Raw genomic sequence first — 15,496 nt, 5'->3', positions numbered from 1 at the left:
GCGGCCATGGCTCACGGGCCCAGCCGCTCCGCGGCATGTGGGATCTTCCCGGACCGGGGCACGAACCCGTGTCACCTGCATCGGCAGGCAGACTCTCAACCACTGCGCCACCAAGGAAGCCCCCTTTATTTTTTAATTTTTTTTTTTTTGGCTGCACAGCTTGCAGCATCTTAGTGCCCCGACCAGGGATTAAACCAGGCCCTTGGCCCTGAAAGTGCAGAGTCCTAACCACTGGACTGCCAGGGAATTCCCTGGTCCTTTTAATATATATATATATATATATATATATATATATATATATATATATATATATATATATATATATATATATATAATATTTATAAATATATTCCATGCCTAGATAATTAAGGACAAATTATTCTTTCTCTTAAAAACATGTATCCTAGGAAAACTTATAATGTATCATGTACATTTTCTACTAGTTACTTATCAAGTGACTCAATCATTTTAGTATGATTTTTTCCTCGCTGATTTATATCAGTTCACAAATGAGGAAACTGAGACAAAGAACTAGAACATGATTTCTTCAAGGTAGTTGGAGCTAGAATTGGAATAAAGTTAAGGACCCCTAGTCTGAAGCTTCCGTTTTGCCTTGTAATGCCTCCTGCTTTCCCACGTGGCCGTATCTCACGCATCTTTGCACTCCACCAAACATTCCTGATCTATAAGATAAGGAATTATTTCAACTACATTACAGTTCTGTTTCTTCCCCTCCTCCAGCATTTATCTGTTCTCCGTTCATGTGAGCCTAACGGTTTTCCGTTTCTGACTCTAGGTCACCGGGTTGTTCCATAACCCAAGCATTGGCAATGCAATTCACATCGTTGTGGTTCGGCTCATTCTACTTGAAGAAGAAGAGGTAAGGAATAGTTTCCCCACCGGTCTTGTGACCTGGCTCTTCACACTCCCTACCTGCTTCCTTCAGAAGAGCTGTGGATGGACAAGAAAGAGGGTACCAGAAAGATGTTTGGAAGCCCATCCGTGTTATTTTCTTGGGAAATCAGGGATGTCAAGTGGGAGATAGAGAACGTTTCCAAGATGTACAGACTTGAAATCACCTGACGGTCTTTGTATCTAGTAACTCACAAATCAGACTGACAGCCGTGACTAAGAATGTTCCACAGTGGAAACAGACTAAATCATGTTATGGCTGGGTGATTCAAATAAAAGGAGAAACATGGAAATACTGAACCTTTTACACCGTTTATTTACCTCTTGCATAGTAATACATGTCTCTCGGATCTGGGCCCGCTTGTCTCTCTGCAATTTTACTTGGGGATTCTATCTCTTCTCAGAGACTTAGAGGTCATGTGTATGCTGAGACTCAACTGATACCTCAAGCCCAGACCTCCTACTTGAGCTCCAGACTTACATCCAGTTCCTTATTTGACATCTCAACCTGGATGTGTTCTACTCCACTTGAACTTGGAAACTTAGTCCAAGGTGGAATTCTCGATTACTCCCTGCCCGAATCATCTCAGCCCTGCCTTCCACCCTTCCCCTACCCTCCATCTTACCCATCTCAGTAAACGGCGCTATTGTGCACTGTTACATAAGCCTGGGAATCACTCTTGCTTCCCTCCTTTCTTATCTTCCACGTTCCACAGCAAGGCCCACCGTGCTCCTACCTTCAAATTGCATCTCAAAATCACCCCCTGTTCATCATGTCCACAGTCATTGTGTTGGTTTATGGCTTTTATCATATCCTGCCTAGACTACCACAGTGAGATCCCAAATGCTCTTCCTATTTTAAGCCTTCCCTGACACCCCCAGCACCCTAATCCAATCTCTGCGTAGCAGTTAGAATGGCAATTTTAGATACAAATTGAGTTGCTCCACTGAGCAAAACTATTTAATGGATTTATGTTGTTTTTAGAACAAATTCAGCATTTCTTACTGCGTCCTGCAGAGACATTCATGGTCTAGCCTCCGTCCACCTTTCCATTTTTTCCTTGTGTCACTCTCTGCCTCGCTTACCCCACATCCCCCCACTTTGCCCACCCCCGCACTGGACTTCAGATAGGTTCCAGAACACGCAAGGCCCCCGTCAGCCTCATGGCCTATGCACTTGAGGTTCCCAGTGCCTGAAGCACTCCTGCCCTGGCTCTGCTCAGTGGCTGACACCTTCTCACCTCTCAGGCCTCTGTTGAAATGCTGCCTCTTCAGAGAGGTCTCAATGACCAGCCTACCCAAAGCTGGTCCCACTTAACTGTTCTCCATCACAGAAAGTGATTTACTTCCTTTACTGATACCACTCTTGCAATTCATTAACAGTCTGTGTATTTGTTTTCTCTTTTCTTATTTATCTCAGCCACCATCAGAATGTGAATTGCATGAGAGTGGTAACTATGTCCCTTTATCCTTGGCTTTGTCTCCAGCACTGAACACAGTGCCTGGCCATGAATGAATGAATAAATAAATGAATGAAGTAAAATTTAGTGAATGACTGAACCAGCCAACCTGATGAAATGACTTTGCAATCTATAGCACTTAGCCAGCAGCTGAGATATGTGAAGAAGGGCATCGTTCAAATCTTCATCAGCAAGAGATCTGAGGTCAAAATGCTCAGGGCAGGGTTGATTGCTTTCGGAGGAGAAGCCTCCAGGCAGAAGATTTTAAAACAACGATCTCTGGAGCCTGATCCTTTTTCCTTCTTCTCCCCTCTACCATCGCTATTTCCCTTAGTCACTCAAGATATACTTTGGGTATCTTGGAATACCCATGGATATATTATTTCCCTTCCTGTAAACCTTTTGTTAAGAAAATTTACCCAAAACTTAGAAACCAGGCAAAACAAAAACTATGTGTCCTTTCAGTGTCTCACATGACCTATCTCACTCTATGGGAATGTAACTTTGTTTGATTATTATTCATGATTGATTAGGGTCTAGACATGGTAAAGTTAGGTGTTAACATGCAGGAAACTGATAGAGTACAAATGGGTTTTGGACAGTAGAGATGGAAATGATTTGTGTCCAGCAAGAAGATAACTCCAAAGACTATGGTTTTATTGGTCTGTGGAACATTATGTAATTTTGTATCTAATGTAGCAGTCTTAGGCCAGCATTCTTTTTTTTTTTTTTAAACTGACTATAGTTGCATCAGTTTCATGTATCTACCTTCGAACCAGCTTTGCCATCTTGCCTGTCTCCTTATTAGTGAGTTAAATATATCTTGAACATGTGCTCACTATATATGTCTGAGAATTATGTTTTTAACTTTTTGAAAATTATACCTGGATACCTTGGAAGACAAATTATCACTACTGTATAATGGCCTAGCATATATGCATGCTTAGCTACAGGGGGAAAAAAGGAAGGTTCTTCTGGGTGTGGGAAGGAAAAACCTTTACCCTCTGCAGTTTCAACAGCAGCACTAGTGGGAGCTCAACATGTGGCTTCTGTGGATTTTGGGCCCCTTTTAACTCTGTAGCTCTTCATTCCAGGAAACAATGCCGCCAAAGTCTTGCTTCCAGTGGAATCCTTTGAAAGAACTGGATTGGCCATTACCTCTCTGACCCCACCACAGTTACATTGTTTTTCTTCTTCCCTTCCTCATTTCGCAAGTGCAATGAGACACAAATGATTTGCTGCAAAAATCCACGGCTTCCTTTCTCCCACTTGCCAAATATCTTCCTCATTCAAGCTTTTATAGAATCTCCAAGGGGTACAAGGTTCATAATTTGACAACAGAACGGCCAGCTCATTGGAGAGTTGCAATTCACAATTCTCATTTTCTTGATTCCCAGATCATGGCTCTAACTATTCTTCACATCTTGGACTAATGAGCAGCCCCATCAACAGCAAACAGCAATGATTCCAGCCCTTAACTTACATCAGGGTAGCAGCCACAGGCAGGAAGTACAGTGTGAGGTACTGGGAGGTGACTGCTCTTGAGCAAGGAGACCTGAGATCGAGTCCTGACTCTATCATCATCCCGTAGGTAACTCTGAGAAAGTCACATCATTGCTGCATCCCTCCTTTTTTCTTCATCTGTAAATGAGAAGCACGTTGTGGTACGTCAACTCTATGTCTCATGCTGTGCTAGCTGGTGAGGGTACAAATATGAATCAACGTCGTATTTCTGATTGTGAGGAGCTTAGCATCTCCTGCACAAAGGCACAGAATAGAAAATTTCAAATTGAGCTTGTCATTAATACAAAGAAAAGAAAAAGAGTACCTGGTATAAGGAAGGATACTTGGTTGTCTATGCTGGGTTTTAGAGGACGAGAAGATATTAACCAGTGAGGAAGGACATCCCAGGAAGGGGAACCTAGAAGTAGGGACAATAGCCTTAGTGCTTAAACTAAGCACTAAGCATGCATATATGCTAGACCATTTATCTGTGAGGGGCTGTGAACACACCACTGATCATGAACCATAAAATGGGAGGCTCAGAAACCTTGCTGTGAAAAAAGGAAACAATGAGATTTTGTCGGAGGCAGGAGAGAAAACAGCTGATCGAAACCTGCCCACCTCCGTTCACACCTGGTCTTGTTCCAGTGTTACCTGTCTCTGTGTGTGACATCATCATCCTTCCTGTTGTAGGAGCCAAAGACCCAGAAGGCATCCATGACACCTCCTTCTCCCCCCTCCACCCCGTATCCAGCCCATCATCATGTACTGACAGTTTTCTCTGACCGTCTCATTTACATCACTTGAATTCAAGATACAGTTATCTCTTTCCTGGGCTATAGTTGTATGTACTTTCTGGTCTGCTTGGATTCCTTTTGATCTTGTTTTCTCATTGCAGCCAGGATGATCTCTAAATGGTAATCTGATTATCTCTACCCTCCTGACACCCCTTTCCAAAGCCCATCCCTGGTTTAAAGCAATCCAGTGTTTCTCTGATTCCCTCTCTAATCACTTACTATGCCCTCCTTGCTCTTGAGATAGAGTGATAGTCTTCTACTTATCATGCTTTCTCCTGCTGCTGGTCTTGTTGTTGTCTGGACTGTCTTCCTTTTTGACTTCACTTAGTTAACACCTTCATCCTTCAGATCTCAGCTCAAGTGTCTTCTGGCTGGGGAAGCCTTCCCTGATGTCCATGCCCAGTAATATTTTATTATATACTCCCACAATACTGCATTTCTCCTTCATAGCACATATCCGAATTGTAACTTTACATCTATTTGCCTGACACACTTTCCTCCGTTAGTGTGTAAGACTGGGTCTGGCAAAGGTTGGGTCTGGTGTTGCTTGCCACTTAGCCCTACTGGTATATAACAGATAAGAGAAAGAGTGAATGAGTGAGGCCAGCAGTCAGTGGGTGAAGATAAGTGGCCAAGTCATGACAAGCCTGTGGCCCCATAAAGGGGTTTGGATCTAATCCTGTGGGAGTCTCTGGTTGATTCCAAACTGAGAGATGAAATGGAGAGAAAGGCATTAGAGAGATGGCTCTGAGGCTCTATGGGAAGTGACATGAGGTGGGGAACACTGAGGTAGGTCTCTTCCATCAGTGACTTTCTATGGCTCTCATCTTTCTTATTCAAAGTCATACCTGACAGCTAACAGCATTTTGGACTTCATTTTCTGTGGTGGGTTCCAGAGACTTGGTGATTAACCTACATACATAAAATACAGTTTCTCTATGTCAGTTACTGCCATGTAAAAAACCACTGGGGAATTTCATCACATTTTGAGAATAAATTAGTCGGATGCAATACTAATTTGGGAGCATCCTGGAGATGTCTCAAAGAATAGAGGGTCACATTTTGGACCAGTGGAAACTCAGGTACACAAAACCATGAGCTGGAAAGATTTGTCTAGCATATTAAGACATCATGGTGAGATGAGATTGGCCATGTGTTGATCATTTTTGAAGCTAACTGATGGATTCATGGGGATTTATTATACTACTCCTTCCACTTTTGTATATGTTTGAAATTTTCCATAATAAAGAAGTTTTTAAAAATTAAAAAAAAAAAAAAGACATCAGGGGCCAAGCAATCAGAGTGGCTTCAGAGATGAGCCAGCTTGCTCTCTGTCCTATCCTGCCTCCATCCAGCCCTAAATCAAATTCTCATTTCCACTTTATGACCCTAGTCCTATCCTTTGAACTTCCATCCTCCCTCAAGGACTCGCACACGAACTTAACCTTTAGCCCTTTCCACTTTAGACCGACTCATTCAATGGCCTCCCTGCTCTACTTTTGGGCTGGGGTTACGGATAGGATTGCTCCCTTCCCTCCTACTCTTGTGAGCAGTTAACATTGTAGTGAGCACAGGTTTATAGTCAGTCCCCCCTCTTTCTAGTCATGTAACCTTTGGTAGGTTACTTATCTGTGTCTCCATTTCTTCATTTGGTAAATATTTACTTCCTAGGGTTGCTATGAGAATCAGACGTGTTCATTCATGTAATAGTCAGCCTCGTATCTGGCTTGTAGAAACCACTCCATCAGTGTTACTTGTCAGTATCATCCTTATTCTTATCATTGTCATCATCATCAGGTCCCACAACAACCCTGGAAACTTGTTACTATAATACTCATTTCACAGATGAGGAAACTGTACCAAAGTCCTTGACAGAAAACAAAAAACCTAAAGGAGAAGATTAGAATCATAAGAAGTTGGAGACTTCTTTTAAGAACAGGATGGAGACAAAACTGGGATGGGAGCGAGTTGGGATGACGCCAGCCAGATGGGCCCCAGGTCGCTGTGCCATTGAGGGGTAGAGCCTGCGGGTGTCAGGCTGGCTTGAAGGAGCTGCAGTAGAGCTGACAGACGGGAGGGAGATGACTTTTCACAGAGGATTTCGCTCTTGGTCTCAGAGTGATTTAGTGTTGGGTTCACTTCTGTGAGCCTCTGGGGTTAAAAGCCTGTTAACTCCGGCAGTTCAGACTGGTGACCTCCCTGCCCCCAGGGTGATTTGTGGGTCTGTTATAACCTATAGAACTGCTGCTTTTTCAAGATAAATGTCAAAAATAAGGTAAATGAATTTGTACATTCATCACTTTTTTAAAAAATCAAGTATCTCGGGCTTCCCTGGTGGCGCAGTGGTTAAGAATCCTCCTGCCAATGCAGGGGACACGGGTTCGAGCCCTGGTCTGGGAAGATCCCACGTGCCGCGGAGCAACTAAGCTCTTGCGCCACAACTACTGAGCCTGCACGCCTAGAGCCCGTGCTCCGCAACAAGAGAAGCCACTGCAATGAGAAGCCCGCGCACCACGACAAAGAGTAGCCCCCGCTCGCTGCAACTAGAGAAAGCCCACGCTCAGACACGAAGACACAGTGCAGCCAAAAATAAATAAATTAATTTTTTTAAAAATCAAGTATCTCTTCCTTTGATCATCAGATGAGTTATTCCACTTTACTGCTTTTCCCTTCTCTGCCTGTTCTCTTTCTTCCAGGAACCTAAGCCTGGCTAGCAGAGCATGATCAGATTGTGCGTTGAATCGCAAATTCTCAAGGAAATCAATAAATGATTTTTTTTTTCATTGTAAAGAGAGAGCTTACAAAGAGAACAATTTATAATAAAAGCCATGTTCTTGCAAGATCATCTTCTCTCTCCCATTTGGGACTCTTTCTGCGAGCCACCACTGATTTCCTCTGAGTCACCTCCCTGTCCAATCAGGTCACATACTCAAATAAATAGGAAAGGGGAAGTGGGAAGTGAATTGGACTTGTTTTAGAAAATGAGTGAGAAAAAAATGATGAAAGAACAAAAAGGGAAATCTATTTTTGTTTTCAAAGGAAATATGAAAAAAATTTGTCTGGATGGGGGTTTGTTTTGACAAGCTCGAATAATGACGAGGATGCTTTATAGGAAATGTTTGGTACTGTACAAGTCTCCCCTTATCATTGTGTGCCAGTGTGATCTCTCCAAAGCTCCTCTGTATCTTGTGTGTGCTGAGGGCTGCATGGTGTTGAGGTGTAGCTAATAACACTAACCAAGGCTCCTGGGATCAAGTACATTCAAGAAACTGAGAAAGTGTTGGACTTAACCTCTTATGAGACTTGGAGATAAAAAGGCTGAGGAGGCTGAAAAAAGTGGTGCTTAATTCAGACTTCCTGGAAGAGTCACGACATCTAGCAGACAAGCAGTAAGCACTGAACTTGTGTTAAATGCCACATACTGTAGATGAAAGTTCTGCACAAGGGCAAGGCACCCAGCTACAAATGACCAGCAACTCAGTTAATTACACTTGCTTTGTCTGTAAGAGGAACTGACAGAGGCAACTGGGAGAAAGCAAGCAAGATTTGGGGGTAGACTTTGGGCCAATATTTTTTTTTCTCATGTCAATGAAAATTCAATTAACTATCAAGTTAAGAAGATTAAAAAAAGGGAATTTTATTTGAGCTAAACTGAGGGTTATAAACCGGGAACAGATTCTCAGAAAGCTCTGAGAATAACATCACACAGTTTTAACATTTTAACCTAGTGCAGCAAGTGCTGTGAACCAAGATGCACAAGATGTATTTGTAGGAAACTACTCCAGATTGGGGGCAGGGAATGCTCCTTGGAAATGCCCCAGTTGAATCTTAAAGAATTAATAGATGCTGAGTAAGTTAAAGGGAGTAAATGATGAGAGAAAGGAGGTGTTCTAGGCAGAGCAAGCAGCCAGAAGAAAGTAAGGAGAAAAATAACGTGTGCGTGGGCCTGGGGGAAATGGTGATACAGGCAGTTTGAATGTTGCTGGAACATAAACTATGAGGTTGAAACTGAAGGGAGGGCTTCCTGGAGGTTAGACTTTAAAGGGTCTTGAGTCTTACATGGTGATATGAGCAGACTTTGATTTTGGCTAGATTAACTTGGCAATGGCAAGGAGGATAGATTTATCTAATTTTTTATTTTATTTATTTATTTATTTTTTTGGCTGCGTCGGGTCTTAGTTGCAGCACACAGGGTCTCCGTTGAGGCATACAGGTTTTTTCATTGTGGTGTGGGCTCTTCGTTGTGGTGTGTGGGCTTCTCCCTAGTTGTGGCATGTTGGTTTTCTCTCTCTAGTTGTGGCGCACAGGCTCCAGGGTGCGTGGGCTCTGTAGTTTGTGGCACGCGGGCTATCTCGTTGAGGCACACGAGCTCAGTAGTTGTGGTGCACGGGCTTAGTTGCCCCGCGACATGTGAGATCTTAGTTCCCTGACCAGGGATCGAACCCACATCCCCTGCATTGGAAGGCGGATTCTTTACCACTGGACCACCAGGGAAGTCCTGGGAGGATAGATTTAAAGAGAAGAAAGAAGGAAAACGGTTAAGAGATGCTGTAAGAATTAATCCAGGCATAAAATGATGAGGGTTTGAGCTAGGGCAGTTAGGAGTAAAGATGGAGAGGAGGTAAAGTTAGCAGCACATCGTGATAGATTGAGATGCCGAATAAGGAGAGAGGAGAGACCAGCAGGAGGACACTGATGGTGGTTCCTGTAACTAAGAGGATGCAGGAAGAATAGCAGGTTAACGTGGAGAGAAAGGATTTCAGGGATGCTGAGCTGTGGATACCTCTGGTGCCATCTGGAAGGGGGTGTCCATCAAGAGATTTGGGTACGTGAGTTTGAACTCCAGGAGAGGTTTGGAATGAGATTGAGATTTGAGAGTTAATAGTGTATAGGTGATTTCCCAAAATACAACTGTGATTGAGAGTGAACTAGCAATGAGCCAAAAGCAGGGCAGAAGAGCCCATAAAGGAGCCCAAGAAGTGGCCAGAGAGTAAAACGAGGAAGGAGAGCTGGGGATCTTGGAAGGAGAGGGTCTCTGCCTGTGTTTGTTTCCTTCCTGGTGGTGGGAGTGTGAGGTGGGGGAGATAAATAAACGATAACCATTGATAGGTGAATTGATAATTCTTTGCAGTTATTCAAACAGAAGGTTTAGAGAAGTCTTCAATAGTTTGGAAACCACCATTCCTAGATTAGTAGCTGCATACCTTGCATCACAACCTTGCTCTGCCAAAACCTGCTGAATTACTTCCCTCTCTGGCCTGAATTTCCTCATTGTTTCAATGAGAGGATTGGGTTTATTGTTCCCAAGATCCTTCAGGGAAATGGGCTCGTAGTAACGATGGGAAAATTGGAGGCAGAATTTATGCTGCGGCATCTGGAAGATGACTGCTTTCCCCGTGATGGTGAAGATATGTCCTTGCTGACACTGAATTTGGCTCAGAATCCAGGGACAGTGGATGTTTGTAAACATTCACTTTTCCTCAAACAGACACATGTGGATTGGTATGTAAGTTCTTCCAAAATCGTGAGTCCAGCCAGTGTATAAAAGGACAGTATAGCACAGGGAGATCAGCTCTGTGGTTTGTGACCAGCTAGAGGGGTGGGATAGGGAGGGTGGGAGAGAGGGAGGGGATATGGGGATATATGTATATGTATAGCTGATTCACTTTGTTATAAAGCAGAAACTAACACACCGTTGTAAAGCAATTATACTCCAATAAAGATGTTAAAAAAAAAAAAAGGACAATATTGAAGGAAAAAATTGATTTTTTCCAGTCTGGCAATATCCCACCTTGAGCTGTGTGCCCCCTCCAGGGACTGTGAGCCACAGGAGGACATTTCGAGAGGGGCTCCATCTGCTTCTGCCTGTGTGGCCACCTTGGCTCTAACAAGCTTTTACGTTCATGGCTATTTAAATAGGGAACTTAACTGAACCTCAGAGAGGGTGTGTGGGTATGTGTGTCTGTGATGTGTGGGCTCTTCCTACCCATTGTAACCCATCTGAAAGATTATAGGTTCCCTTTGATTCAAAACTCTGGGAACTCACACGTATTTAATTAGTAACCCACATAGACTCATACTGAAAAGTGCTTTATAACAGCAGTCCCCAACCTTTTTGGCACCAGGGACCTGTTCCGTGGAAGTCAATTTTTCCACTGACGGCGGCAGGGGGGATGGTTCAGATGGTAATGCCAGCGATCAGGGCGCAGGGGTTTCAGGCGGTGACGTGAGCGATGGGGAGCGATGGGGAGCGGCAGGTGAAGCTTCACTTGTTTGCTTGCCTGCTGCGCACCTCCTGCTGTGCGGCCCGACTCCTAACAGGCCGCGGACTGGTACCGGCCCACGGCCCGGGGGTTGGGGACCCCTGCTTTATAAGACCTTCTATTGCAACCCTCTAGCCTTGATTCAGATCAGTTATCATTTTTAATGTATTAAATTTTTTTTTGAGGTAATTGTAGATTCACATGCAGTTGCAAGAAGTAGTACAGAGAGATCCCATATACCCTTCGCCCAGTTTCCCCCAGTGGTAACATCTCCTATAACTTTGGTACAACATTAGAACCAGTAAATTGATATTCATACAAACCACCTACCTTATTCAGATTTCACCAGTTTTACAAGCACTAATTGATGTGTGAGTGTGTGTGTGTGTGTGTGTGTGTGTGTGTGTATTCACAGTTAGTTCTATGCAATTTTAACATGTATAGATTTCTGGAACATTTGCCACAGCACAGAACAGTTCCATTACAAAGATCCCTCATGTTACCCTTTTGTACCTCCCTTCTGTCTACCGACCTAACTCCTGGAAAGCACTAATCTGTTCTACGTCTCTATAATTTTGTCATTTCAAGAATGTTATATAAATGGAATCATATAGTATATAACCTCTTGAGATTGGATTGTTTTCATTCAGTGTAATTCCCTTGAGATCCGTTCAAGTTGTGTATATGGAGAGTTTGTTCCTTTTTGGTCCTAAGTAGCATTCCATGGTATATAACAGTTTATTTAGCCATTCACTCATTGAGGGACATTTGGGTTGTTTCCAGTTTTCTGCTATCATGCATGAAGCTGCTATAAACATTCCACTACAGGCTTTTGTGTGAGCATAATTCTTCATTTCTCTGGGACAAATGTCCAGGAATGTACTTGCTGGGTCATATGGTAGTTGCATGTTTAGTTTTTTAAGAAACTTCAGACTGTTTTCCATAGCGGCTATACCATTTTACGTTCTCACCAGCAGTGTACGAGTGACCCAATTTTACCACATCCTTACCATTGTTTGGATGCTGTCACTTTTTAAAATTTTAGTCATTCTGATAGGCAGGTAGTGATATCTCAGTGTGGTTTTAATTTGCAGTTCTCTGACGGCTAATGAGGTTCAACATCTTTTTGTTGTGCTTATTCGCCATCTGTATATCCCCTTCAGTGAAATGTCTCTTCATGTCTTTTGCCTGTTTTCTCATTGTTCTTTTACTGTTGAGTTTTGAGAGATCTTTAGATTTTCTAGAGGCAAGTCCTTTGACAGCTATATGGCTTACAAATACTTTCTCCCACTCTGTAGCTCATCTTTTCATTCTCTTCACAAGTTTCTCTCAGAGCACAAGTTTTTCATTTTGATGAGGTCCAATTTTTCAGTTTTTCCTTTTCTGGATCATCTGATTAGTATCCAGTCTCTGAACTCTTTCCCTAGGGACCCAAGACTTTCCCCTATGATTTTTTTTCGAAAGTTTTATATTTTACATTTCAGTCTGTGATACATCTTGAGATAATTTTTGTATAAGGTGTGAAGTTTAGATCAAGACTCATGTCATTCCTCAGAATTTTGTAATTTTCCAGATACAGATCCCGTACATGTTTTGTTAGATTTATACCACTTTCATTTTCTTTGGAACAATGCAAAATGGCATGATTTTTAAATTAATGAGTATTCTTTCAGAGACTTCCTCCCCCCAAAATAAACAAACAAACAAATGTAGGGTTTAAAACAAACCTCAAAGCAATCTAATCATAGCTAATGTTTTGTCTGATAACTTGCCTTCTTGTCTGAAGGGGAAGTAAGGCACCTTTCTAATGAGGCTGGTCACCGATTAGAAGTACAGCTTCATCAAGGAGCCCCTGTTCTCATAGTCTTTGATTCAGTAACTGACCTGAGTGACCTTCAGCTAGTTCTTCACTTCTCTGAGGTTTAACTTCCTCTTATTATAAAATGAAAATAACAATGCTTTCTTTACAAGTAACGCTGAGAAGATGAAACTAAATTAGAGAATTTATGTGAAAATATCTGGCACATAAGTAAATAAATGATCAAGAAATGTTTCTTTCCTTCCTTTTCTCCTTTCCCATCCTTCTACCCTCCCCCCTCACTCCTTTTCTTTCCTCCATTCGTAATTCATGCCACCTAGCCAGTTCCTTATGGTGGGTGTGGGATGTTTGTTCCAGTAGGGTTCCTGTTCTAACTACAGTTTGACTAGTTGAATAGGAGACTGACTTACCTGTGCGCAGCTAGTCCCCAGAACCTCTCTCCCTCCACCACCGTATACCCTATAATGGATGCTATAATGATGAGAATTGTTAAATAATGAAGTCTGTTGCTTTTATTTAAATTCTTTACACTAGGGAGTTCAGTGAGTTTTTATGAGCGATGAGCCACCTGTCTGTGTTTTCATGAAGGGAAGGTGATCTATGGTAGTCAATTAGCATGGGTGAGGGGACCTGGGAGTACCTCTGACAAGCAAGTACCTCTGTTGGATTTGGGTGTGGGCCTTAGCAAAATACAGAATATAGAGAAGCAAGCTCATAGTTTGATGTAGAGACAGCCCTGAAGATCTTGGGCCGAGCCCAGAGTAATAGACTTGGATTGGAGTGAGCCAAGGGAGGTAGTCATTCTCCACGTAGAATCCACCCTGTTTAAGAGATGGCACTATATAGAGATCCCGAAGAAATGAGGCAAGGGAAAGGAATTTCTCCTTTAGAAATTCAAATTAAACTGAAGCCCTTCTAGGGCTGATTATCCCTTTTTTCTTCTCTCCCATTTGACAAGTGTTCATCCAGTTAATTTGGAACAAGCCCTCTCCTTCCATCTCCAATAGTAACTGCGGGCCAGCTAGATAAGACTCGGGAGCCCTTGAAGTTGCAGGCTGGGGCATCTACCTCAGCATCCTAATTGTTGTCAGACAATCAATGATCCTAACTGGTTAAAAGCCTGGAGAGATTATGTCACCCTCTGCCCTTTACCCACAGATGTCAAACCAAGATGGAAACCATGGGCAAGGAAACATCCAGTACATCCTTGCAGGATACCTCATGAAAGGAAGATGCTTTTTGTTGAAAATCTACTCATTTTGCATTAGAAATAAAAATGTCTCTTTGGAATTGTATTGGCTTAGGAAGAAGAGAACCAGTAGAAATAGAACTTCAAACAGATCTTGGTCTTTGCTAATATATTTTTAGTTTTTCTTCAAGAGCTACTTGTTCCAGTAATAATTTCTATCCTGCAGTGCTCCCCTTTGCGTTCGTTTAGTGGAAGTCATGGGAATGATAGTGTTTAGAGAAGGGGGTTGGCCCAGAGGAGTACATTGGCCTCCCTGAATTCTTGCCAGATGTCTGGGACACCCACCCAGAGCTCATCTCACCTAGCTGCTTCTGAAGACTAAAATGATGGGCTCTGACCAGAAAAATCACCCATGCCAATCTCTTCCTCTTCTTTCTCCAGCAAGGATTGAAAATAGTTCACCATGCAGAGAAGACACTGTCCAGCTTCTGTAAGTGGCAGAAGAGCATCAATCCCAAGAGTGACCTCAACCCTGCCCATCATGATGTGGCCGTCCTTCTCACCAGGTACCCCAGAACCAGGGGCTGCAAGGCAGGGAGGGCTGGCAGGTGAAAGGGATGCCAGGTATTCAACCTCATGAGATTCTTCTGCTCTTTGCTGCTCTTGTCATTTAAAAGGCAGCGTCTATCAACTAGACACTTCCTGACTCCCATACCAGTAAGGGAGCAGTCAGCAAACTTGCTCAATGTGCACAGCTCTCTGTGTTAATAAACTGCATCTGCTCTTTCCTATCCCAGTGATGATTTCATCTTTAAAACTGGCTTTTCAGTGCAGCTCTATAAACAATCAGGAAGCTTGTTAGCAGATCCTCATTAAAGGCTCCTTTAACTCTTAACCATGGAATTTCTCATCCTTTAATTTTCTTTTTAAAAATTTCCTCCAATTTAGAAAGCTGCAGCTATCTCTACAGAAATCAGTCCTCCTTGTAACCCATCTCTGACTGATGTTGAAGACAGAATATGGGGAGAAGGTCCTCCCCTGAATAGGCAGAGTGGTTTGCTTGCACCTTTCTCCCTTTTACCCTCATGAAGATACTATTTGTTCTGACTCCAGAGTGACCCTATGGTGCTAAAGAAGAACCGTCAGACCTTCTAGGACTCATAGCTATGAAAAGCTAGTGAATTTACCTGATCAACCTAGGCTCTTGGAATGCTATGTTTGCTCATTGATTCAATAAATATTTTTTGAGTACCTACTATGTAACAGACACTATTTTAATCTAGACAAATGAAGCTCTTAGTGGGGGGAAAGTAAGTTTTCACTGGGCACTCCTATGCACATTCAGACACATCCTGAAATCCAGAGATGTGTAGTGGAAGAGGCCTTTCAGCCTGGCCCTCCAGCTGAAGAGACCCTCATGAGCGGAAAGGCCCTGGGTGTCTGTTTGTTGTCCCTGGGGAGGACAGGCTGCCCCTGAACACCTTGGCTTGTCATCTGTCCCTTTGACAGGGTTATCCCAGTGCATAAGTTATGTACAAGGGATGATAATCAGC

At 42.9% G+C, this 15,496-nt stretch overlaps 1 protein-coding gene across 1 annotated transcript in view; it reads left to right on the top strand.

Moving 5' to 3' along the window:
• The window catches only part of ADAMTS12 (ADAM metallopeptidase with thrombospondin type 1 motif 12), a 384,522-nt gene that overhangs the window by 211,876 nt on the left and 157,150 nt on the right, over positions 1-15,496 (top strand). Inside the window, exons 5-6 of the mRNA XM_079918928.1 lie at positions 797-880; positions 14,385-14,509. Of these exons, the coding sequence (XP_079775054.1) occupies positions 797-880; positions 14,385-14,509 (209 nt within the window). The remainder of the gene's footprint in view (positions 1-796; positions 881-14,384; positions 14,510-15,496) is intronic.

The sequence above is a fragment of the Stenella coeruleoalba genome (genome assembly GCF_951394435.1).
Source record: "Stenella coeruleoalba genome assembly, chromosome: 3".
NCBI lineage: Eukaryota > Metazoa > Chordata > Mammalia > Artiodactyla > Delphinidae > Stenella > Stenella coeruleoalba.
Note: the sequence above shows the minus strand (reverse complement) of the source record. Positions and strands in the feature narration are given on the sequence as shown.